The 25295-nt window shown below is 45.0% G+C and overlaps 1 protein-coding gene across 7 annotated transcripts in view; it reads left to right on the top strand.

Moving 5' to 3' along the window:
* The window catches only part of DMXL2 (Dmx like 2), a 103530-nt gene that overhangs the window by 37816 nt on the left and 40419 nt on the right, over window positions 1-25295 (top strand). For all 7 annotated transcript variants that reach the window (XM_083411718.1, XM_083411715.1, XM_083411717.1 and 4 more), the window contains exons 10-24: window positions 2071-2313; window positions 4346-4623; window positions 4838-5531; window positions 6318-6439; window positions 7896-7985; window positions 10635-10752; window positions 12285-12404; window positions 14160-14387; window positions 14881-16557; window positions 17429-17539; window positions 18227-18396; window positions 20777-20874; window positions 21434-21599; window positions 22188-22452; window positions 23882-24954. In XM_083411718.1, coding sequence (XP_083267844.1) covers window positions 2071-2313; window positions 4346-4623; window positions 4838-5531; window positions 6318-6439; window positions 7896-7985; window positions 10635-10752; window positions 12285-12404; window positions 14160-14387; window positions 14881-16557; window positions 17429-17539; window positions 18227-18396; window positions 20777-20874; window positions 21434-21599; window positions 22188-22452; window positions 23882-24954 — 5453 coding nt within the window. The remainder of the gene's footprint in view (window positions 1-2070; window positions 2314-4345; window positions 4624-4837; window positions 5532-6317; window positions 6440-7895; window positions 7986-10634; window positions 10753-12284; window positions 12405-14159; window positions 14388-14880; window positions 16558-17428; window positions 17540-18226; window positions 18397-20776; window positions 20875-21433; window positions 21600-22187; window positions 22453-23881; window positions 24955-25295) is intronic.

Below are 25295 nucleotides of genomic sequence, written 5' to 3'. Positions count from 1 at the left end.
CCGTTGCGCCAGAAGTGGTTAGTCATGCTGGCCACATGACCCAGAAAACTGTCTGTGGACAAACACCGGATCCCTCAGCCTGAAAGCAAGTTGAGCGCAGCAACCCCATAGTCACCTTTGACTGGACTTAACCGTCCAGGAGTCCTTTACCTTTTACCTATTGGACCAGGGATCAGCAATGTTTTTCAGCAGGGGGTCAGTCCACTATCCCTCAGACCTCGTGCGGGGCTGGACTATGTTTTTTGGGGCGAATAATGAATTCTGATTCCCCACAAATAACCCAGAGATGTATTTTAAATAAAAGCACGCATTCGACTCGTGTAAAAACATGCTGATTCCCGGACCGTCCGCAGGCCGGATTGAGAAGGCGATTGGGCCGGATCCAGCCCCCAGGCCTTAGGTTGCCTACCCATGTTGGACTCTTAACTCCCCTCAGCCCCAGCCAGCATGACCATGCTGAGTGGTGTAGGGATGGAATCCAGGAACTTGGCCTTGGAGATGCTCACCAGGTTGGAAAAGGCTATCCTAAACTAATGTGCAAGTTGGAATTTATCCCATGCTTGACTAATGTGTGATTTGGAGTTCATCTGTCCTTCATTTAGCACACTTACCTGAAAGTTGATGTGTGGCTCTCAGCTTAAAGTAACAAGTGCGCACCCCCCCAAAAAATATTCATTTTCCTTATGTGTTGTGTCTGCTAGATTGTAAGTTTGAGGGTTGGCTGAGGAGAGCTAAAAATAAGTTATATAAATTAAATGTGGAAATGGAGCAAAGTGGGCTTAGAAAGAATTAGATTAATTATTTCATCCCTATTGTCCTGTGTGAAAATGCCAAGAAAGATGATGTGTGTTTTCCTTGCTTTGGGCTCCTTGCCTGAAGCTTGTGCATGTTTAAAGAAAACAGTGTTTATGGTGACATTGTTAATTGTACTTCTTGGAAAGCACGTTCCCCCCACGTTAACAAATGTTATCTTGGCCTGTTCTAAATGTTTTGTCATATGTATATTTGGATTTCCTTTCTGTGGTGCACATTAGAAACACGGCTTATTTAAGGGACCCTTTGTGCAGTTATTTCTGTGTTAACGTTGTTGTTATTATTAGTAGTAGTAGTATTAGTAGTAGTAGTAGTAGTAGTAGTCGTAGTATTACCAGTCCTTTGCCAGCTGGTTCTGGTGTGGATTGCAACAATTTAAAATCCAGAATTAAAAACAGCTGAAACAAACGACAATACAGGAGTAGGATGGGTCCTGAAATATTGCGCTATTCAGTTGATTCTTCTGGATGGAGGCTTGCATGCTTCCTTGGCTCCCCATCACATAGTTTTCTGGCAAACTCTGGCTTGTATTTGCCTTCCAGACCAGAATAGGAATTCATACATTAGAAGAGGATTTCCAGATTCTGGTTTAGAGAACAGATGCAAATAAAACAATTATTTATTTACCAATTATTAGCTATATTTACCTATTACATTAAAAGGGACGCAGGTGGCGCTGTGGACTAAACCACAGAGCCCAGGGCTTGCCGATCAGAAGGTCGGCGGTTCGAATCCCCGCGACGGGGTGAGCTCCCGTTGCTCGGTCCCTGCTCCTGCCAACCTAGCAGTTCAAAAGCACGTCAAAGTGCAAGTAGATAAATAGGTACCACTCTGGCGGGAAGGTAAACAGCGTTTCTGTGCACTGCTCTGGTTTCACCAGAAGCGGCTTAATCATGCTGGCCACATGACCCAGAAAAACTGTCTGCGGACAAACGTTGGCTCCCTCAGCCAGGAAAGCGAGATGAGCGCCACAACCCCATAGTCGTTTGTGACTGGATTTAACTGTCAGGGGTCCTTTACCTTTACCTTTTACCTATTGAATTGCAAACTGAAAATGAAGCCGAGAGAGAGTTGCCAAGCCCACAGTTCTTGAATGACCCTCCATGCTATGGTTTAGTTCCATCTTACATAGCACACATCTTCTATTCCTCAACTTTACAGTCATTTATGCAAGACCACTTTCCTGCAGAAATATAAATCATCTCTTAAATATCTTAGACTTCTTTCATTTGGGGGAAAATGGTTTTGTTTCCCCAGACATTCCACCAGCTTTGCTCAAGACGCCTTTTCACTTGGATGAAGGAAACGAAGGCTTTGTGGTTCATTGGCTAAATAACAAAGAATTCCATTTTACATCCTCGACTGAAATTTTTATGCAACACCTACGAGAGCTTACAGATCAACAGATGAAACAAGCAGAAGAAGATGCTGACGAGGAGGAAGGAGAGGAAGAGAGAGAGAGGGAGAGGGAGAGAGGTTTGCTGATGAAACTTGATCACGGTTAGTAGCATGGCTTCCTTTTCCTTGATGTCTGCATTTGATGAGTATTTAGAATGGGGGTGGGTAAATTTGTCCAATCTTCTTTTAAAACTGTCCAAACTGGTAGTCATCACCACAACTTGTGGGATGTTTCTGTTAGCATCCTATAGCAATTCTTGTAAATGACTTGAGAGATGTAACAAAGACTCTTTTCTTCCTTTCAAAATGATGTACAGTGGTACTTTGGTTCTCGAACTTAATATGTTCTGGAAGTCCGTTCAACGTTCGAAAACCAAGTCGCGGCTTCTGATTGGTGCAGGCGCCCCGGACACAGTAACCGACAGCCGCATCGGACGTTCGGCTTCTGAAAAACGTTCAAAAACCAGAACACTTAGTTCTGGGTTTTTGGCATTTGGGAGCCGAAATGTTTGAGTTCCAAAGCATTCGAGAACCTAGGTTCCACTGTACTGTGCCTCATGCATGCTGTTTCGTTGTCAGAAGGGTAGTTTGGTACAGTCTGCACAGAATATTTTCCTCTAAAAGAGAAAGACTTCCTAATTTGTAGGTAGCAGCACATGAGCAGCTAGACCAGGTCGTTCTGCAACTGTTCACTATCCCCAGCTCATAGTTGGTAAGGGAAGGAACTAGGGGACCACAAGATGTTGCCAAGGAGCACCGGAAGCTGTCTTATACTGAGTCAGGCCACTGACCCATCTATCTCAGGAGAGCCAGTGTGGTGCAGTGGTTAAGAGTGGTGGACTCATAATCTGGTGAACCGGGTTCGCTTCCCTGCTCCTCCACCTGCAGCTGCTGGGTGACCTTGGGCTAGTCACACTTCTCTGAAGCCTCTCAGCCCCACTCACCTCACAGAGTGTTTGTTGTGGGGGAGGAAGGGAAAGGAGATTGTTAGCCGCTTTGAGACGCCTTAGGGTAGCGATAAAGCGTGATATCAAATCCAAACTACTCCTCCTCCTCCCCTTCTTCTTCTTCTTCTTCTTCTTCTTCTCCTCCTCCTCCTCCTCCTCAGTATCAGCGACTAGCAGCGACTAGCAGCAGGGTTTGCCTTACCACTCATGGTTTGGGTGAAACAAACCATCAACCCAGGTTCAGATGACACAACAAACCAGGCTCTGTTTTGTTTTGCCTGTGGCAGCAGCGGGTTTGGAGAGCTGTGAGAACTTCTGAGCAGTAAGCACAAGCCCGCTACTTCTTCACGCTAAAACATGACTTGTTTTTAAACCAGGGATGAGAAACCAATGGCTTTCTGGTTGCTGTTGAACGACAGCTACCATCATCCCTGTCTGTTGGCCGGGCTGACTGCAGTTGCTGCTTTTTATTAGACCTTCTAGTTGCTCATGACCTAGAGGTCTTCAAGTGGCATAGAAGACATCTGGAGTCTAGCAGCATCTGGAGGGACACAGGTTCCCTACTCCTCTTTTATTTGCATACTGTTGGTTTGTACACAGTTGTTTTATTTGTACAGTGGTACCTCAGGTTAGGTACTCAATTCATTCCAGGGGTCCGTACTTAATCTGAAACTGTTCTTAACCTGAAACACCACTTTAGCTAATGGGGCCTCCTGCTGCTGCCGCGCCACCGGAGTACGATTTCTGTTCTCACCCTGAAGCAAAGTTCTTAACACGAGGTACTATTTTTGGGTTAGCGGAGTCTGTAACCTGAAGCGTCTGTAACCTGAGGCATATGTAACCAGAGGTACCACTGTATACTGCTTTATTACTACAGCAAAAAATCATTTAAGTGGTTTACAGTAGGCAGTCTAAAACAGGGCTTCCCAAACTTGGGCCTCCAGCTATTTTTTGGGACTACAATTCCCATCATCCCTGACCACTGGTCCTGCTAGCTAGGCATGATGGAGGTTGTAGTCCAACAACAGCTGGAAACAAGTTTGGGAAACCCTGGTCTAAAATACACAGTAGACAGTCTAGCATATAAATAAAACACAAGTTATATTTATCTTGGAGGGTAAGAAAATACTTTGATGTGCAAACTGGTCCAATGTTTTTTGTTTCATGTATTTTACCTTTGATTCCAGAATTGTCTCTAGATAGAGAGTCTGAGACGGGGACTGGCACAGGATCCTCAGAACACGAAGATGGGGAAAGAGAAGGGAGCCCCAAAATCCTTTCACCAGCTGCCTCGCCCATGCCGCTTCCCACTGTCTTGTTAGATAGGAAAATTGAATTGCTCCTTAAAGAATGGAACAAGAACCCAGACATGCTCTTTACCATCCATCCCGTAGACGGCACCTTTCTAGTGTGGCACGTGAAATATTTGGATGAGTATAATCCAGGCATCTTTCGGCAAGTTCAGGTATAGTGTTTCAATGGAGACTGCAGGTGGCCCTTTGCTCCTCGGTTGTCGAACGTTTCGGAAGTCGAATGGTCTTCCGGAAAGGATTACGTTTGACAACCGAGGCACCACTGGCTAGACATATACCTAGGGCAGGGGGAAATTGAGACTTTTCCTATAAAAATATTACTATTTGCCTTAACACATTCGCCTTGTTTCCTTCCCTTTCCTCTAGGTTTCATTTTCTTCTCAGATCCCCGTTGCGTTTCCGTCCGGCGACGCCAGCTCCCTTAGCAAAAACATAATGATGTATGCCTGCACTACGTCCGCGAAAGAAATCAGCGAGGCGCTGCTCCAGAAGAGAACTAGCATTTCCGACAGCCTGTCTGGATGGAGGCCGGGATGCTCCCAGGACAGCTTCAACGCGAACATCACGGTGCCCACAGTCATGATGGTTTCCAAGCACATAGACGGTTCGCTCAACCAGTGGGCAGTCTCTTTTGCAGACAAGTCTGCTTTCACGACGGTGCACACAGTCACCCACAAGTTTAGGTACTGCGGGCACCGCTTTCATCTCAACGACCTCGCTTGCCACTCGGTGCTCCCGCTCCTGTTGACGTCTTCCCATCACAACACCCTTCGGACCCCGGAGGCCGATCAGCCATGGGACTCTGATGGCTTGAACAAAATGATGGACCCCATGAGGCACCTGAAAGGTTCTTCCAGGCAGCAGTTTAGGAACGCAGCGACGCTTACATTCCACGATCCAAACGCCATCTACAGCGAGCTGATTCTGTGGCGCGTGGACCCCATTGGTCCTTTGTCGTACACGGGTGGAGTATCGGAATTGGCTCGTATCAATTCTCTCCATACCTCTGCCTTCTCCAATGTGGCCTGGCTCCCAACTCTTATTCCTAGCTATTGTCTCGGTGAGTGCTGTTGTTGTATACAATAAAACTTGACGGAAGTCAGGTTTTGTTTTGCTTTTTTTAAAAAAGAAGATAACCTTTATGAGCCATGACTTTGCCCCACTTCCCAAAATATTTCTTCTTATTTTAGTCCCCCCTTGGGGGAACGCTCTTCTGTATTTTAGTTCGGAAGTTATATGAAAAGGTAAACCCTTCTAGTTGAAAGTTGTATTTCCCTGGGTGTTTGAGCGGCATAGCAAGCAGTTAGTGCAGAAAATGGGTCTGTGGCGTGGCGATTGTGCCTCTCTCCTTCAAGGCAGGCTTTGAGTCATCAGGTTGTATCCAGCTAAGTTTTACACAGGTTGACCAATGGACAGGGCTAACTTAGATGTGTTAATTTCAACGGATACGGTTTCCCCATTTTCATCTGTTAAATGTTGGAAGGGCGTAGACAAGCACTTCCTGCAAAACAGCCTTATTTCAAACTCAGCTAGAAGTTGCGAGACTGCAGCAACATTCTTAATTATTATTATTATTATTATTATTATTTATTAGTTATTATTATTTATTAGTTATTATTATTATTATTTATACCCCGCCCATCTGGTTGAGTTTCCCCAGCCACTCTGGGCGGCTCCCAATCAAGTGTTAAAAACAATACAGCATTAAATATTAAAAACTTCCCTAAACAGGGAATTTGCCGCATTGGTGGAATATTACGAAACTGCTTAATGCCTCTCCAACCATAACTGCTAAAACATATAGCTTACATTAAATGTCAAAAACTGACTCCTGCCTTTAAATTAGGTACCTACTGCAATTCTGCGAGTGCTTGTTTCGTGGCATCGGATGGCAAAAACCTGAGGCTATACCAAGCCGTGGTGGATGCACGAAAACTTTTGGATGAACTGAGTGACCCAGGATCCTCTGTAAGAAGTTGTTGTTGTTATTTATTTTTATTATCATTTATTAAATTTATATACCGCCTTTCATTCTAAGATCACAGGGCAGTTTCCAGTACAGAAACACAAAATACATAATATAATAAGAGCTAAAAAAGAAGACCCCCCCCCCTTATCCTGTAAATATATGTACAGGATTTTTTAATGCCACCATAATCACAGAGGTGTCTGTGGGGCAGATATATTGATTGAAAATGTATTGTATTGTAACTTTTGTATATATATTTTTTAAAAATGAAGGTGCCAGAGGAGCTGCCCTGGGAGAGCATTGTTAATATGCTTCCCAAAGAGGACAACAGAGGCATCTTGGGCAACTATTTTGGCTGGTAACCTCCATCCCCGCTCAGTGACTTTTCTGTCAAATTACAAGTACTGATTAGAGGGCAGCTATTCATAAGCTACTCCTGCCAACCTAGCAGTTCGACAGAACGTCAAAGTGCAAGTAGATAAATAGGTACCGCTCCGGCGGGAAGGTAAACGGTGTTTCCATGCGCTGCTCTGGTTAGTCATGCTGGCCACATGACCCAGAAGCTGTATGCCAGCTCCCTCGGCCTGTAAAACGAGATGAGCTCTGCAACCCCAGAGTCGGCCATGACTGGACCTAATGGTCAGGGGTCCCTTTACCGTTACCTTTATTCATAAGCTAAGGATAGAACTTAAAAGGGGGAGTGCAATCTGTACAATCAGGTTGCAAAGAGAGTGAGAATTCATACTAGCACCTGCATTATTTTCTAAACATCAGACCACACGCAAACTAAAACCATGATGATCTAGAGCAGGGGTCTGCAACCCGCGGCTCCGGAGCTGTATGTGGCTCTTTTACACCTTTGCCGCGGCTCCGGGGCAGATACTAGCGAGGGGAGGAGGCGCATTGTGCACCCCGACACTCCCCACTGTGGCGGGCGCTGTACTGGCTGTGACGTCGCATGGGGCGGTGCGTGCGTTAGTCACGCACCGTCCTGACGTCACCTTCCCGCCCGCCCGCTACATTGTAATGGGCATGTACGCTGGTCACTGCATTGAAACGGGGCATGTATGCTGGTCACTGTTTTGAAGGGGAGTGAAGAACACACACACACACAAAGGTAACTTGTTAATTTAACATTTATTTCTATGAGGAGGAGTAATTCTGAGGGGTCAAATAAAGAAATAATAAAAAAGTGACAAAAAAGTTAATTATATAATGATGAGTTTTGCGGCTCCCAGTTTTTTTTTCTTCGGAAACGGGTCCAAGTGGCTCTTTTTTGTCTTAAAGGTTGCAGACCCCTGATCTAGAGCAAGGTCAGCCAAACCCCCATGCTGGCTTGGAGTCCACGGCACAAAGTGGCTATTTGTCACCCAGATGCTATTGGTACCAGTGGAACTTCAGCTGCAGCTGTTAGCTCGAAATACAAATACTCTCCCAACTTCCCTTCTCTTTCAGAAACTCATCGGTGAAGTTTTTAACATTGTGAGCCAGCAATCAACAGCTCGGCCAGGATGCATTATTGAACTAGATGCTATAACCGACCAGGTAAAAAATTATATTTTTTAAAAATAATTTTTATTAATTTACAACAAAAACAAATCATACATTATTTTCACATCCAAATTTTCACAAAGTCTTTCTTTTCTGGACTTCCTTAAGCTTTTCCGTAAATCTTTCGTAGTCATTATTGGTTTACGCATTTCTTATATTTGTATTGTCCTTATTTAAACCTTTTCCCCCCCTCTATTCCCTTTAAACAATACCTCTCGCGTTTCACAGTGCTTTTTAAAATCCCTCTAGCGTTATTTGGCCCTCACTTATACTCTCCAGATATTCAACAAATTTTCCCTAGTCTTCTGTGAACTTTTGGTCTCTTAAGTATCTGATCTTCCCAGTCATTTTATCCAACTCATCATAGTCTAGCAGCTTCCTTCTCCATTCTTCCATTGTCGGTATTTCCTGTTGTTTCCATCCGATCAGGTAAAAAATTAGTTAACCCTCTAATGGGTCATTTAACCATGCCTGGTGCTTGTTTGTTTGTTAATTAAAGACCAGGAGTGGGGAGATGGTGATTAAAAACCAGGAATCCATGCTAACAGTAGGGATGGGCAACCTTTCTCAGCTTGTGTGGGTAGAGAGTGGGGCATGTGTTGGTGGTGGGCTGGCCAGGGGGGAAATGGGCCAGAGAAATAGATGCAACAGACTTTTGCGCGGTATGCTACATACCAGCCACACAAAATTCAGAGGCTTCCTTACTTAGGACACTTACATCTAAAGCAACGTTCATGTTACAATCATGGCTCCCCGCCAAAATAAAAATATCCTGGGAACTGGAGTTTGTTAAGGGTGCTGGTGGCGCTGTCGTCTAAACCACGGAGCCTCTTGCGCTTGCTGATCAGAAGGTTGGTGGTTTGAATCCCTGCGCCGGGGTGAGCTCCTGTTGCTCTGTCCCAGATCCTGCCAACCTAGCAGTTTGAAAGCACGCCAGTGCAAGTAGATAAATAGGTACCACTGCAGCAGGAAGGTAAATGGTATTTCCGTGTACTCTGGTTTCCGTCACGGTGTTCCGTTGTGCCAGAAGCGGTTTAGTCATGCTGGGCACATGACCCGGAAAGCTGTCTGTGGACAAACACTGGCTCCCTCGGCCTGAAAGCGAGATGAGCGGCACAACCCCATAGTCACCTTTGACTGGGCTTAACCGTCCAGGGGTCCTTTACCTTTACCTTTAGGAGGCTGCTATTCCCCTCCCAGAGCTACAATTCCCATAGACCCCTGGGAAGAGCGATTGGTTATTAAACCACTCTGAGAATAGAGGTCGCCTGAAAACTTTTCAGCACCCTTAACAGACTACAGTTCCCAGGATTCTTTGGGAGAAGCCATGGCTGTTTGAAGCGGTATGAATCTGCTTTAAACGTATAGTGCAGATGGGGCCTAACTTTCACTCACACATACATTCACCTCCCCCCTCCCTCAAATTACAAGATAATGGCCACCATCTGCTAGCTGCTACAGATGATTATGTCCAATAACAGTTCAGTCCTGCACACGTCTACTCTGGAATAAATCCCACTGGGCTAAATGGGACCTACTCCCAGATTGCACGCATAATCGTGACAACTTTCTATTCTGCTGTTTTCCAGCAGAATATTTATTTATTTAGTTTGAATGAGCTGTTGGTCTCTCTGTATTTTGTGTCTGTTTACAAAATGGCATGGAAATCTCTTTGTTACAAGCATTTAAATAATTGCTATCCTGCATTTTCCATTAAAAAAAAAATATTATTGCTTTATTATGTTCCTTGTTTGGGACCTGCATGTTTAGAATAAATGTGCCTAGGAGTTTTCAGGGAGAGGGGTTGGGATTCCCCAAGGATTTTAGCACCATTATAGCCAGCTTATAAATTTTAGGCCTTGGCAAAATAGTGTGCTCCTTTATTAATCCTCAAACCAAACCCTCCAAAAGGAAGTCCTTAGTGCATTAGGTTTTTTTGTCTATCTCCAATGGGATTTAGTATTAATTTTGTTCCCTACTGTGTTAAATTAATCAACGGAACACATCCTGCGTAATTAATCAAAGAAAGCTTTGCGCTTACTCTGCTTCTGTAGAAAGCCTGCTGCAGATTTTTGAGCAGCATTTTAGATTCCCTATGTCGGGCTGAAATGCATGACTCCCAAAGCTTTTGCTAATGGTAATGATCCTGCCCTTTCCACTTTGGAGATCAAAAGGAGTCTGGGACGTCCTGCCAGGGACCAGGCTGGGGCTGATAGGAGTCAGAGTGTGGCAGCACCTGGGGGGCGCTTGCTTGATGAAGACTAGCCTAAAGACTGCTGTGCATTTAGAAAACAAAGTGAAAATCCCAGGAATGAGGAGCTGGAACAGCACTGAAGGCACCAAGCACCATGTGGCAGCTGTTCTGGATGGAAGCCAGAGCTGCCTTCTATGTAGATAAAGGGATGGGAAGCCTTTGGTCCTCAAGATGTTGCTTAGCTACAACTCCCATCACTCCTGGCCTTCAGCCATGATCGCTGCGGCTGATGGGAACTGTAATTCAGCAAGCACCAGGCAGGCCAAAGCTGCCCCACACCTGTGATAGCTGATGATACAAGGCGCATGGAATATGATTGGATACCTTGAACGTTCTTGTGCATAACTGTTTGGGGCAAGCTGTTGATTTCTGTCTAACACTCTTTCTAGTGTGGGTCAAACACGCAATTGCTTCACGTCTTTCAAGAGGACTTCATTTTGGGATACAAACCGCATAAAGAGGATGCGGAGCTGAAAGAAACCGAGATATTTTTCCAGCCCTCCAAAGGTATAGTGAAGCACTCGTACTCTACTCTTATTCATAAGCAAGGAATCTTTAAGGAATGTTGTGGTCCCCTGGGAGGCAGCGGAAGATCTCCTGCTGGATGGGATCGACTAATCCAGCATCTTTTTCCCACGGAGGTCAACCAGATCGCCCTAAGCCAAACATGACCGCCATCTTCCTCTTCTGTTCATGCGTCCCAGCAGCCAGGACCTAGCCATTGGGGCTAGTGGTCTTGGATAGCCTTATCCTCTGTAAATTTGCCTAATTCTCTTTTAAAGCTCTCCAAGTTGGTGGCTGTTATGAAACTACATCTTGTGGCAGCAAATTCCATAGTTGAATTAAGTACTGTCTACTTTCCCTTGTTCACTGAGTGGTTCTGGGTCCTAATATTATTGGGGGGAGGGATAAATGCCTTTCTCCACCCCCAGCCTATGCATCATCTTTACATTTTTATCATATTCCCACTTACTTGCCTTTTTTTCATAAGCATTATCATAACACTTTAAACAGCCATGATGACTTCTCACAAAGAATCCGGAGAGCTACTGTTTGTTAATGGCGCTGAGAGTTGTTAGGAGACACCCCCCCCCCCAAAAAAAAATGGAGCTACAATTTGCAGAGTTCCCTGGGAAGAGGAATTGACTGTTAAACTGCTCCGAGAATTGTAGCCCTTTTGAAGAATGAATAGTACGTAGAGCCAAAATTCCCCTAAAGGTATCTGCACTGAGGGCTTGGCAGCTGCTGGGGCTATTCAGAGGTTGTTGTTGCTTAGTCGTTTAGTCGTGTCCGACTCTTCGTGACCCCCTGGACCAGAGCACGCCAGGCACTCCTGTCTTCCACTGCCTCCCGCAGTTTGGTCAGACTCATGTTTGTAGCTTCGAGGACAGTCCAACCATCTCGTCATTCAGAGGACATTCTCCATATATTTCCAATATATTTCCTATTTGACATCCTTTGCTAGTTGGTAATGCATTATTTAGTATCTGGTAGCTTTTGGTAGAAAACCTGTAACGGTATTTAACATTGAGCGGTTTCTGACAATTCACGCACTACAACATTTTGTACTGATATGTGCTAAAATAATACACAAGTTGTCAACAAGCCTAAAACACTCAACTTTCAGATGAGACTTCACTTCCAAAATATAAAATGGAATTTGAAAGTGTGTCCACAAATTTGGAACAATGAAGTCAGAAGGTTTTCTGAGTTTTTGTGACTTAATTTCAGCCTAATATTAGCAGGTTTTGGTTTTTTTAAATTAGATTGGTTTAACTTTTCTTTCTTGCGTACACTTTTAGGTTTATGTACCATGAACGTATTACTTAATGATTGACAGTGTTTAAAATGCAGCAGAAAGTGGTATTTTTTAAAATGTGATCCTTACAGCGTGGTCCATGTTTAATAAAATGTCATTGCCGCCCTGGGCATCTTTGGGAGGAAGGCTGGGCTATAGGTTTGTTTGTTTGTTTGCTTATAAATATCACTTACATTGAAATGCCAGATTGCCATTAATATTTGGTTTTGATTTTGGACAGGTTATCGGCCACCACCCTTCTCCGAAAAGTTTTATCTAGTTGTAATTGAAAAAGACACAAATGGGTGTTCCATACTTCACATGTGGCATCTGCATCTTAAATCTGTTCAAGCATGTGTAGGTGAGTGAAGAAATTTCCAGATGAACATGTATTTTTACTCTAATCATGCGCTGGTTGATTTAAGGCATTTTTTAAAATCCTGCCTTGCAGCTGGGCAAAAGCACACAGGGCTAATTAGGACAGCTATTAAGACAGTGTATAAAACCCAGTAACAATTTAATAGCAGAATTGCAAATACCACCCAAGCCTCCAGACAAGCAGAGCTACAGAATAACTCAGTCGTGGAGCATTTGCCTTTTATCCAAAAGGTCCCAGATTCCGTCTCCAGGTGGAGCCGGGAACATTCTATGTCTGAAATCCCGGAGAGCCACTCTCATCCTGGAAATCCAGCATAGATAATAATGAACTCATTGGGCCAATGGTTGTATTCAGTGTCACATTAAGAACAGTGTTCCATCATTGCAGGCATTTCTGCTTGTGCAACAAAACTTTCCCTTCCTCTCCTCCTCCTGTAAAGGCCCTTTAAATATGTTCTGGCGGTTCCCCCAACTTGGGTTGTTTTGCATGCAAGTCCATGGCTCTGTGCGCAGACTGACACACCCCCCCCCCCCCCGTTTCAGTGGCACAACCTATGTAGGGCATAGGACGGGGCGATGTATTGATATGTCGTTCAGGACCGGTTTGAGGGCGATGGTGCCTTCATCGCAGGTGGGGCTTGAAGCGCCTTACCTTCCTTCTCTGTTCCCCCCTTCCTCCCTGCACCGGGCAGCAGCGAGAATGGCAGCAGTTTCACCCTGGTGCCTCGCAGGACCGGGGCCAGTGCTGCTCGTTCCTCCCCTTTTCAACATTGCAAAGTCTCACTACACCACAATGTTTGTCTGGTGATACATTGCAATGTTGGAAAGCTGATATTGCCCAGCCCTATTAGGCAAGGGGTGTCTGTTTGCACAAGAGATATATCACACTGATTTTTTTTAATTGCTGCATTGCTGTCAGTGTGTTAGAATTATTCACTTGCGTAACATTTGTGAGCATTTAATCACAGTAGTGACATGTCAGGAAACCTATTTCATGCTTCTTCTTAAGCTTGTGCGTGGTCAGGCTGCATAAAATTGATCAGATGCATTAAGTTACATGCTCCTAACTCAGCCTTTCTCAACCTTTGGGCCCCCAGATGTTGTTGAACTACAACTCCCATCACCCCTAGCTAGCAAGGCCAGAGCTCAGGGATGATGGGAGTTGTAGTCCAACAACATCTGGGGACCCACAGGTTGAGAACCGCGGACTCTTCAGTGGGATTTAATGACGATGCTAAGGATAGTAGGATGCCATCTGATGCACATTTACCTGGGTGTAAGCCCCATTGAGCACAGTGGGACTGCAACTCACTTCTGAGCAAACATAAATAGAATACTGCTGCACTCAGATCCTGCCTTCCCATCCAAACAGGATGCTAGGATAGATGGGTCTTTGACCTGACTCAGAAGGGCTCTCCTTATTTCAGTTCATGTGATTGTCTGTGGCCATGCTTGATAGACATGTGCAAAGAGATCCTAGCAGGGAAATTCTGTCCACTTGAGATTGCTAGCAGCTGCTGTTCAGAGACATACTATGCTTCCAACACTGGAGGCAAAAAACATATATCAGGGTTAGTAGCCACTGATGGTGTTGTCTTCCATGAATTTGTCTAATCCTCTTTTAAAGCTTTTCACCCTGCATGCTGTATCTAAACAAATATTTGCCTATGTTTTAAATGGGAAGTATGTCCTTGTTACACACTGAACTTTTTTTTTTTTTAATAATGCATCTTTAAAGCAAAGTCTGCTGAAGTTCAACCATCAGGAAACCAGCTGGGCATACCTGGGCAACAGACTGTCGACTCATCTCCAGATACCTCACCAGGTGCAGCACCCATGCCCCGTTCTTCATCTGTTGCTAATCTTCAGACAGCTAGTAAACTTATTTTGAGTTCTAGCCTGGTCTACAGTTGCCCATTGGATATTCCAGTTGGTGTAGAAGTTGTACGAGCTACTCCTTCTGCAGGTAAAACAATGATTCAATACTTAGTTACACCGGTTTCTATAACTTTGGTTACCAATCTGAGACTTTTGGCAAATTCTGCATTCATTGGTCCGCTGTAACCCTATAGATGCAAAAAAATTTGTTTGGATGTTGTTTTCACTCTTGTATATTGTGAATTAGAAACGTGAATTAGAAACAAAATGGATTGGAGACTGAAATGTTCGATACTGCTAAGAAATCAAAACAGATTTATCTTCATGCGGGCTTGTAAATAGCCAGGTGCCTGCAGACATTTCCTAGATGGGAAAAGCTTTTTAAATTTCAAGGGGGTGTAAGTTTCATTCTTTTGGACCACAGACCTGCCACAAATCAGCAGGCTAGTAACTTTTTGCGGGCTCTCTTAGGAGGCTGTGTTTGTGTCATGTAAATGCCGTTTCACCTTGTGAACCACCCCAGGATCTTCAAATGATTTTTTTTAAATAATGATAATAATAGTAATCTCTGATTCATTTAGGACACCTGAGCTCTTCATCAATTTACCCAGTCTGCCTCGCACCTTACTTGCTGGTTACTTCCTGTTCGGATGACAGAGTCCGGTTCTGGAGGTGCTCTGTAGAGACGGTGGTGAACAGCAGAAATGAAACAAAGGAAACCTATCACTGGAAGAAGTGGCCTTTAATGAACGATTCAAAAGATGACGACAGCAGCACAGTGGGCATTTCGGGAAGGCCTGTTGCTGTCAGCTGTTCCTATACGGGGCGCTTGGCTGTGGCATACAAACAACCCATGCAACACAACGGTTTTGTTTCCAAAGAATTTTCTATGCACGTTTGTATATTTGAATGTGAATCCACCGGAGGGTCGGAATGGGTCTTGGAGCAGACGATTCACCTGGACGATCTAGTGGAAGTCGGGAGCGTCCTTGACTCGAGAGTGAGCGTGGACAGCAATTTATTTGTATATAGTAAAATGGATGTATTTTTGAACAAGGACCGGCACCTGATGCCAAACACCAAGCATCTGGTCCACTTGGACTGGGTTTCGAAAGAAGACGGCTCACATATTCTGACGGTCAGCATGGGTGCAAATATATTCATGTACGGCCGACTTTCGGGAATTGTGACTGAGCAAACCAGCAGCAAAGAGGGTGTCGCCGTCATTACTTTACCACTAGGTGGTAGCATAAAGCAAGGCATAAGGTCCAAATGGGTGCTGCTGAGATCCATAGACTTGGTGTCCTCTGTAGATGGCACCCCTTCATTGCCAGTCTCCCTGTCTTGGGTAAGAGATGGGATACTGGTCGTGGGAATGGACTGTGAAATGCACGTCTATGCACAGTGGAAGCATGCCATGAAATCGGGGGGCAGCGAGAGCGACTGCTTCCTTGGCGAAGACTCCCCCACACAAGATCCATTGAAGACCAGTTGGATGGCCAAGAAAACCAGCATCATCGACGGAGCGGGCATTGTGGACGATGTTTTCGGAACCCCCACTGTGATTCAAGATGGCGGGCTTTTTGAAGCCGCCCACGTCCTTTCTCCGACCCTCCCGCAGTACCACCCAACCCAGCTCTTGGAGCTGATGGACCTGGGTAAAGTCCGCAGAGCAAAAGCCATCCTTTCGCATTTGGTGAAATGCATTGCGGGGGAAGTTGCCATTGTGAAAGACCCCGAGTCGGCCGACGGAGGCTCCAAACGGCACCTCTCTCGCACCATCAGCGTAAGTGGCAGCACCGCAAAGGACGCGGTCAGTACAGGGAAAGAGGGGACGCGAGACTATACAGAGATTGACTCTATCCCTCCGCTGCCATTGTACGCGCTGCTTTCGGCAGACCAGGATTCCACGTACAAGACGGAGGAAGCGGCCAAAAGGCCCCAAGGCTCACAAGACCATGCCAAAAGGAAGCCAGAGGATCACTATTCGGATCTGTTCCAGGTTCCGCAGGTGACGACGGACGACTTCATTGATTTTGAGCCGGAAAGGAGGGAGCATAAATCCAAAGTCATCAACCTGTCTCAGTACGGGCCGACTTACTTTGGGCGAGAGCATGCCAGCGTCCTCTCAAGCCATCTAATGCACTCAAGTTTACCGGGACTTACTCGCCTCGAGCAGATGTTCTTGGTCGCCTTGGCAGACACTGTTGCTACCACAAGCACTGAGCTTGATGAAAACAGAGACAAGCATTACTCAGGTAAACAACTTGCCCACTTTCTTGTGGAATGCTTATTGAAGCAACAGGGGAAGATGCGACATTTAGGAAGTGGTGCAAGACATTTTTAAATTAGTGTGCGAGTTCTTCTTGACCTCTAATTTATTTTAAATAAATATATTTCATAAATATACTGTATCCTGCTTGGGCCCACCCACACATCCCACATGCAATCAATCAAGTCAAGTAACCTTTGTTGGCATCACATAAGAACATTCAAAATACATTCAGAATAGATAGGCCAGTGCGATCTCGTCGCCACCCCAACGGCACTGTCACCCGCCAAAGGGCAGAAGAGGCGAGCAATCTGCCTCATCTCTGTGGGTTTCCAGCAAGGGCAGGATCCTGTAGCGACAGAAAATCAAATAGAGGAACTTAGCTACTGTCTTGGTGAGCTCCTGGTCTCTCCCCTGTAATAAGAAGCGCATAACCTCCCTATCTGGTTTCCATTTTGGAATATGTAGATGGTCTAGAAATTGTTGGCAGAGATCATCATACATTTTACATTTAAGGGCCATGTGAGTTAGAGTTTCCACCAGGTGGGCATCGCATGGGCAGATCCTATCTCCTTCTGCCAAACCCTAACCCTACCCCAAATCAGTCAATCAGATACCTTTATTGGCATCACATTATAAATCATTTCAAGTATCTGGAATAATTAAAAAGCCGAGTGTGAAGCTATCAAGGGTTATAAGGTCACACTATGGTTGTGTGCATTTGAATATTCTGCTATGCCCTGCATATGTAAATTGTTTTGAGAACCTTTTGTTTGAAAAGGCCTCATATGAATATTGTAACTAAGCAACATGGACACCTGCGTGTATTGTTTTAACCGTTTGGTGCGTTTTCACAGGGAGAGAAACTTTAGATGAATGCGGCCTGCGGTACCTGCTAGCTATGCGTTTGCATACATGCCTTCTGACATCACTCCCACCTTTATATCGCGTTCAGCTGCTTCATCAAGGTAATTCTTTGGTGCGAACTGCCTGATGCGAATCACTCTAAGAAGCAGCAAGCAATGGGAAGAATAGGTCATCTAGTGACTGTGTGAGCTGTTGGGTGTTGACCCATGGCAGGGTCTCCTTGGTGATGGCTCCCCGTTTGTGGCATTGAGGTGCCTCCTTTATTATTCACGTTTGGGGGATTTAGAAACATTGCTGCTTAAAAGGTGTTTAGTGGCTGAAAGATACTAGGAACTTTGAATTACTAATAGTGAGACTATGGGATTGGTATTTAGATGTTTATACTTGTTTTTAAATATTTTAAATACCTTGTATATTATTTTTAGTTGTGTTGCTTTAACCTTTTTATTTATTTATTGCCCTGGACTCCTTGGGTAGGGAAAAGGACGAGATATACTAGTGTTATGATGACAATTTTATTCACTAGATTGGTGGAATTGGAGGTGGCCACACTCGGTTTTTCTTAAATTAATGTTCTGAATTCTAAAGCTCTGAATGCACGCTTGTTCCAAAATTTGCATAAAATGAACTTTTTGCATCATTCTTAACAAATTATGAATGTTTGTCCCCAGTGGCTTTAAATCCAGTAAGTCAAACATGCTCCCACCTCTCCCTAGGCTATTATTTCTGATCTAATTCACCATGTTGTAATTGCCTTGTGCCTGTGATTTCCCTGTGCTATGATCTAGGTGTTTCTACCTGCCACTTTGCCTGGGCTTTTCATTCGGAGGCAGAGGAAGAGTTAATCAACATGATCCCTGCAATTCAAAGAGGAGACCCCCAGTGGTCCGAACTAAGAACTATGGGTATAGGCTGGTGGGTCAGAAACATTAACACACTCCGAAGGTGCATGGAGAAGGTAATTTGAGCCATTCTTGGTGATAACTGGAAGGTCATGAGCCTTAGAATCTGCCTTGTTCCAAGTTACATTGTGGTGAGGCATCTCATCCTGCTGTTATACAAATCTATGGTGTGACCTCACTTGGCATCCTGGGCATCGTTTGGGTTGCCTCACCTCAAAAAGGATATTGTAGAGCTGGAAAGGGGCCTTCCCTCCCCCTCCCCTTTTTGTGAAGGTTGCCCGCTCTGGGATCCCACAGCTGGTTCTCCCCTGGTCTCCTCACTGGCCCAAGTGGGACTAATTTAGGGGGATGGATTTTCCCCCTAAATTGATTTTTTATGTTTTACTTTATTGCTATTTACGCTTTATACCGTATTTTATGCTTTTTCCTTTTTCTTTTTTCTTTGTAGAACCAATTAAGTGTTTTAAATTTGTTGTTAGCCGCCCTGAGCCCGGTTTCCTGAACCGGGAAGGGCGGGGTATAAAAAAAAAATTATTATTATTATTAAAACTTATGGCAACGCTTATGTAGGAGCTTGGGAAAATTGCATCCCTGAGGCTCTTGTAGTTTGGCAGAAGTAGATTAAGCTATTGGGATTGTGTGAGAATTGGGAAGAGAACTCTTAAAAAATGTGTCAAAATGGACTTCCCCTGTCTATTCTCAGCTTAAATGCAGGCATGCAAGACATGATCACAGGGTGCCATTTGAAGAGATTGGCTATAGAACTGTGGTTAAGCTGGAAAATGCCCTTTGACTATTCTGAGCCTAAATAGATTTGCTGTTGGAGTTACAGTCATAAAGCTCCAAAGTTCTTCCCCGAAGCAAGTTTGAGCTGGTACAGAATTGTTCAAAACACAAGACCAAATATATTATTCTGTGAACCTCCCCGAGACCTCAGGTTATAGGGCAGTATATAAATTCAATAAATAATAATAATAAAGCTAGAGCAACTCGCCATTGAGGAAACATTACAACATTTGGGACTATTCTTTGCCAAAAAAAGGCAAGGGTGTTTGGGCAGTGGGAACGTGGCAGAGGTATTTAAAACTATTCCTGATGCAGATGAAGTAGAGAGTTATTCCCTTCCTCATACTAGAACTCAGGGGCATCCAATAAAGCTGAATACAGTGGTACCTCAGGTTACAGATGCTTCAGGTTACAGACGCTTCAGGTTACAGACTCCGCTAACCCAGAAATAGTACCTCAGGTTAAGAACTTTGCTTCAGGATGAGAACAGAAATCGGGTGGCGGCGGCGTGGCAGCAGTAGGAGGCCCCATTAGCTAAAGTGGTACCTCAGGTTAAGAACAGTTTCAGGTTAAGAACGGACCTCCGGAACGGATTAAGTACGTAACCAGAGGTACCACTGTAAATTGTGCATCCCCTCATGCAGGATGGATCTCTAAGTGGCTACTAGTCATAATGACTGTGTCTTTCCATCCTCTTGATATCTTGGTTGCCATTTTCTGAACCTTTTATAGCACTATAATAGCTTTTTTTGGGATAAGGTGACCAGAACTCAACACGTTATTCTGAATGTGGTCACACCATAGGTTTGTGTAATAGCATTATGATACTGGCAGTTTTATTTTCCGTTGCTTTTCAAACCATCCCTTTCATGAAATTTGCCTTTTTCATGGTTGCCACACATTGTGTTGACATTTTCCTCGAGCTTATCCAATATGCTTAGAAATCATAGAATCATAGAATCATAGAGTTGGAAGAGACCACAAGGGCCATCGGGTCCAACCCCCTGCCAAGCAGGAAACACCATCAGAGCACTCCTGACATATGGTTGTCAAGCCTCTGCTTAAAGACCTCCAAAGAAGGAGACTCCACCACACTCCTTGGCAGCAAATTCCACTGTCGAACAGCTCTTGTTTCATATTACGGTATTATTTTGTCCAACACTGAGCTATATCAATTTCTATATTTCAATTACTCTCTCTGTATTCAGAAAAGCATGAATAGGATCAATATTCCTGCTAATCAGTCAATTATTATTGTTTACCTACCTACTCTGATATACTACTTTCCTTTTGCAGAAAGGCTTTTGGGTGGGGAGCAGGAGAGAGCGGGATACTATTATTGACAAAAATCAAAGCATTTTATTAGTTTGCTATTTCATTTAGGATCTTGAGAAAAGCAGATACGACAGAGGTAATGGCATCAGTGAAGGAACCATACCTTTTTGCCTCTAGGAAAGAAGGCAAAACAATGATGGGAATATGCCCTTTTGCTGCTTAGGGAAAGCAGTTGAAGGCAGGTTGGTTGGGTGAAAGGCCAGAGGCAGATCTGCAGATCACCTGCAATTTGTGTAGTTTAATCTGCTTGCAGCCCTTACTCTCTGTGATACTGTGGACTTTTCTTTTCCTTTTTCTCTTTCCTAAATACGACAGGTTGCAAAAGCAGCATTTCAGAGGAACAACGATGCCTTGGATGCTGCGCTGTTTTACCTCGCGATGAAGAAAAAAGCAGTGGTGTGGGGTCTGTTTCGGTAAGTTCCATTAACTTGGCCTTTCCTTCTTCCCTCGCGGGTGGCGCTGTGGTCTAAACCACTGAACCGCTTGGGCTTGCCGATCAGAAGGTTGGCGGTTCAAGTCCCCACGACGGAGTGAGCTCCCATTGCTCTGTCCCAGCTCCTGCCAACCTAGCAGTTCGAAAGCACGCCAGTGCAAGTAGATAAATAGGCACTGCTGCGGTGGGAAAGTAAATGGCATTTCCATGCGCTCTGGTTTCCGTCATGGTGTTCCATTGCATCAGAAGTGGTTTAGTCATGCTGGCCACATGACCCGGAAAGCTGTCTGTGGACAAACACTGGCTCCTTCAGCCTGAAAGCAAGATGAGCGCTGCAACCCCATAGTTGCCTTTGACTGGACTTAACGGTCCAGGGGTCCTTTACCTTTCTCTTACCTTCCCTCGAAAAAAACCCCAGTTAGGATATAGGCGAAAGCTTGTATAAAATTACGGGGGCTTGTGCCACTTTTCTAGTTGATGTGCATAGAAGGTGCAGCCCTAATGGAAATCTCTCTCTCTCCCTTTGTTTTCCAACACAGGTCTCAGCATGATGAGAAAATGACACAGTTCTTCAGCCATAATTTCAGTGAAGATAGATGGCGCAAAGCAGCTTTGAAAAATGCTTTTGCTTTGCTGGGGAAACAGCGCTTTGAGCAATCAGCTGCCTTTTTCTTGTTGGCTGGGTCACTAAAGGATGCTATTGAGGTATTGTTGCCCCAAATATATGGGTGTTTTTGTTGTGGTGGTTTATAGGTTCTTCTGTTCATTCATATATCTGTAGTACAGTCGTACCTTGGTTATTGAACAGCTTAGTTCTCGAACGTTCTGGCTCCCCAACGCCGCAAACTCCTTGGAACTGAGTGTTCTGGTTTACAAACTGTTTTTGGAAGCCGAACGGCCAACGTGGCTTCCGATTGACTGCAGGAGCTTCCTGCAGCCAATCAGAAGCCATGTTTTCGTTTCTGAACATTTTGGAAGTCAAGCGGACTTCCAGAATGGATTCCGTTCGACTTCCAAGGTATGACTGCAGTTTCTTCCCTTCTCCCAAATTTTATTTATTTATACTTTTCAAGTATGTACATTTCACTCATTTTATACATTTCACTCATTTTACATCTATATTGACATTTCAAAACTTGGACCCATCTTCCTTTTGCGACTCTAAATTGTTTTAAACTGTTTTTCACGCGGTGTTATATTCGTTGCAACCTGCCCTACGCGTAATAAATAAACGCAGAAATATTTGCAAATTAAAGTGTGCTTATGGAACCTTGATGTTCGTTTTCTCCACAGGTGTGTCTTGAGAAGATGGAAGACATCCAGCTAGCTATGGTTATCGCTCGTCTGTATGAATCCGAATTTGAGATCTCGTCCACCTATACAGCCATCCTTTATGAGAAGATATTGGGCTGTGAGAAAGATGGAAGTGGATTCAGCTGTGCAAAACTACACCCGGACCCTTTCCTGCGAAGTCTTTCCTACTGGGTAATGAAAGAGTACACTAGAGCACTCGACACTTTACTGGAACAAACACCAAAGGAAGATGACGAAAACCCAGGTAAAGACTGTTTCAGATCAAGGGTGTAGCGTCCTGGGGGAGGAGCAGCTGGGCCGAGTCCCGGGCGCACGATTCGGAGGGGATGCGAACCCGGCGTTCCCCCACAGGGATCCCCTACCTTCCCCACCTTGTCTGGGCCTGGCCTTGCCGCTATATCCCCAGCACCGTCACTGAATGGCTGCCCGGCCAACGTTGAGAGGATTCACCTGCCAAGGGCCGTGTTGGCCAGTTCGGCACCCCCATGCGCAGGCACACAAGTGGTACACCGTGGCCCTGCGAACCCTCCGTGCCCCACACTTGCCTGGCAGTGTTGGCAGCAAAGGCTAGGTTGACGCAATGGATTTTATGTCCACCCTCTGTGCCACACCCAAAGGCCGCAACGCCACTGTTTCAGATTGTTAGGAAAGCCTCAGTCTTGGAAGGAATGCTGCTTCATTTCATTTACTTATTTAAAGCACTTGGTTGGTTGGTTTTTTCCACTGCCCTGTGCCAAAAAGACCCTCAAGGCAACTTGCAGCAAAAATATAACACCAATAAAATAGAAACTTGCAGAGAACAAACGGAAATGAACAATAAAAACAATAAAACAACCAGGCACTAAATACAAAGCAAGCAAACAAAAATTAAAGCCCCAGCAGCCCTACAACATTGGCAGTGATCACGGTTATATAAATCTAATTAATAAATTATATATAATGTATTGCTAAGTAATAATAATCACCATTAGAAAGAGAAAAGCCAATAAATAGCTCCAAAGCTCCGAAACAAAAAATTAAGAATCAAATACTGGGCCAGAATATTGTGGAGTGACCATAGATCTCTGCCTGTCAGACTATATTCTGAACCTCCCGTTTCTGATGTTCTGGCCGTTGTTACATTTTGCAACCTAACGAGCCCTGATTTTGTGAAGCAGTTTCTCCATTTGTTTACAGCAGGGGAGACACAAAACCTTTTTGGCGTTGGAAGAATCACATCAGGGACCCATGTTTTTTAAAAAGGAATATTAAAATTGAAAACCATTTTAAAAGCCATTTGTGGGCGCACAAAAACATGTTGACATCCTATGGGACCAGTCAGTAAGAAGGGTTTGTTTGTTTTTTTAAAATATAAGAATTTATTTATCTTTTGACAAGGGGAGAAAGTCCTTTCGGCATCCCCATAGTTCAAGGGAGGAGATCATTGAACCAGTCATTAAAACTTTTCAATGACAAATTGAACCAGTCATTAAAACTTTTCAATGACAAATTTAGGATGAGGTCTTGGGGTTGGCAAAGAAATGGGGTGCTAGATGCAACCCACAGGATAGTCACCCCTGATTTACATGTATGTATCCCCCCCCTCCTTTAACCCCAAAGACTTTCCAGAGCTGCTTTCAATTACCATAGCCTTTGTGACTATTTCTGATGTGTCACTAATCTGATTTCTCTAGTCATTGTCAAATCGTGCAATCCTGTGGTCTTCAGTTTCTACAACTACCTTCGCACTCACCCCTTGCTCATCCGAAGAAATTTTTCCCTGCCCGATGGGGCCTTTGCCACTTTGGGATTGCAAGCCGAGAAAAGCTTGATCGACAGAATCAATCTTATTGAGAGAAAGCTGTTTTTCACTACTGCGAATGCTCATTTTAAAGTGGGGTGTCCCGTTCTAGCCCTCGAAGTCCTTTCCAAGCTCCCCCAAATAAGCAGCAAATCCAATATCTTCATCAAGACAGAAGAAGCCGGCGAGAGTCCTGCTGCGCAGAACGGTGTGAAATTGGAACCAAAGGCGTCGGGCGAAGGCAGTGCTGCAGACTGGTCGCAGCCCGGAGAGAGCTCAGCGGATTTGACGAGTCAGATGGAGTCCGCAGCCCTCGTTGACTGGAGTAAGCCGGCAATCACGTTTGAGGATGAGCCTCTGAAATTGGACTGGGGGGAAGACAAAAGCAGCTCGCAGGAAGAGGAGGAGGAGGATGGTTTGCAAATGAAGGGCTCGAAACAGGAACCAGAAAGTGCCAAGCAGGCCGGGAGAAGCCCGGACGACGATGCTTATATCGACGACATCGAAGTTGACGTGATCGCTGAGCAGCTGAAGTTCAGAGCGTGCCTCAAAATCCTCATGACGGAGCTCAGAACGTTGGCCACCGGCTACGAAGTCGACGGAGGGAAGCTCCGCTTCCAGCTCTACAACTGGCTGGAGAAGGAAATTGCCGCCCTGCACGACATCTGCAACCACGAAGCGCGGGGGAAGGGCGAGGGTGAAGCAAGCGCCCAGATAAACGGAGACCTCCTTGACCGCGAAGAAGTGGGGGACAAGGGGGACATCGGCTCGTACGAGCGGCACCAGATTGAGCGGCGTAGGCTGCAAGCCAAGCGCGAGCACGCAGAGCGGCGGAAGTGGTGGCTGCAGAAGAACCAAGCCCTCCTGAGGGTTTTCCTAAGCTACTGCAGTCTCCACGGGGCACAGGGTGGCGGTCTTGCCTCTGTGAGAATGGAGCTCAAGTTTCTGCTGCAAGAATCTCAGCAGGTAAGGCCCAGTTTCCATTCTCTTTTTTTATTGACTGTTACAAAACAAAACAAAAACATCTTGAAGGTCCCAGGCCACAGGGAGATTAGGCTGGCTTCAACTAGAGCCAGGGCTTTCTCGGCTGTGGCTCCAATCTGGTGGAATGCTCTGTCACAAGAGACTAGGGCCCTGCGGGACTTGACATCTTTCCGCAGGGCCTGCAAGACAGAGCTGTTCCACCAGGCCTTTGGCCAGGGCACAGCCTGAGTCCCTCCTTTGGCAATCTTCACAGAACTCTAGCCCAATGGTTGCCATCAATTTGATTTGGATTAATTTTATAATGAAATGATTTTAGAATGTTG

This window comes from Podarcis tiliguerta (assembly GCF_965153285.1).
Source record: "Podarcis tiliguerta genome assembly, chromosome: 14".
NCBI lineage: Eukaryota > Metazoa > Chordata > Lepidosauria > Squamata > Lacertidae > Podarcis > Podarcis tiliguerta.
Note: the sequence above shows the minus strand (reverse complement) of the source record. Positions and strands in the feature narration are given on the sequence as shown.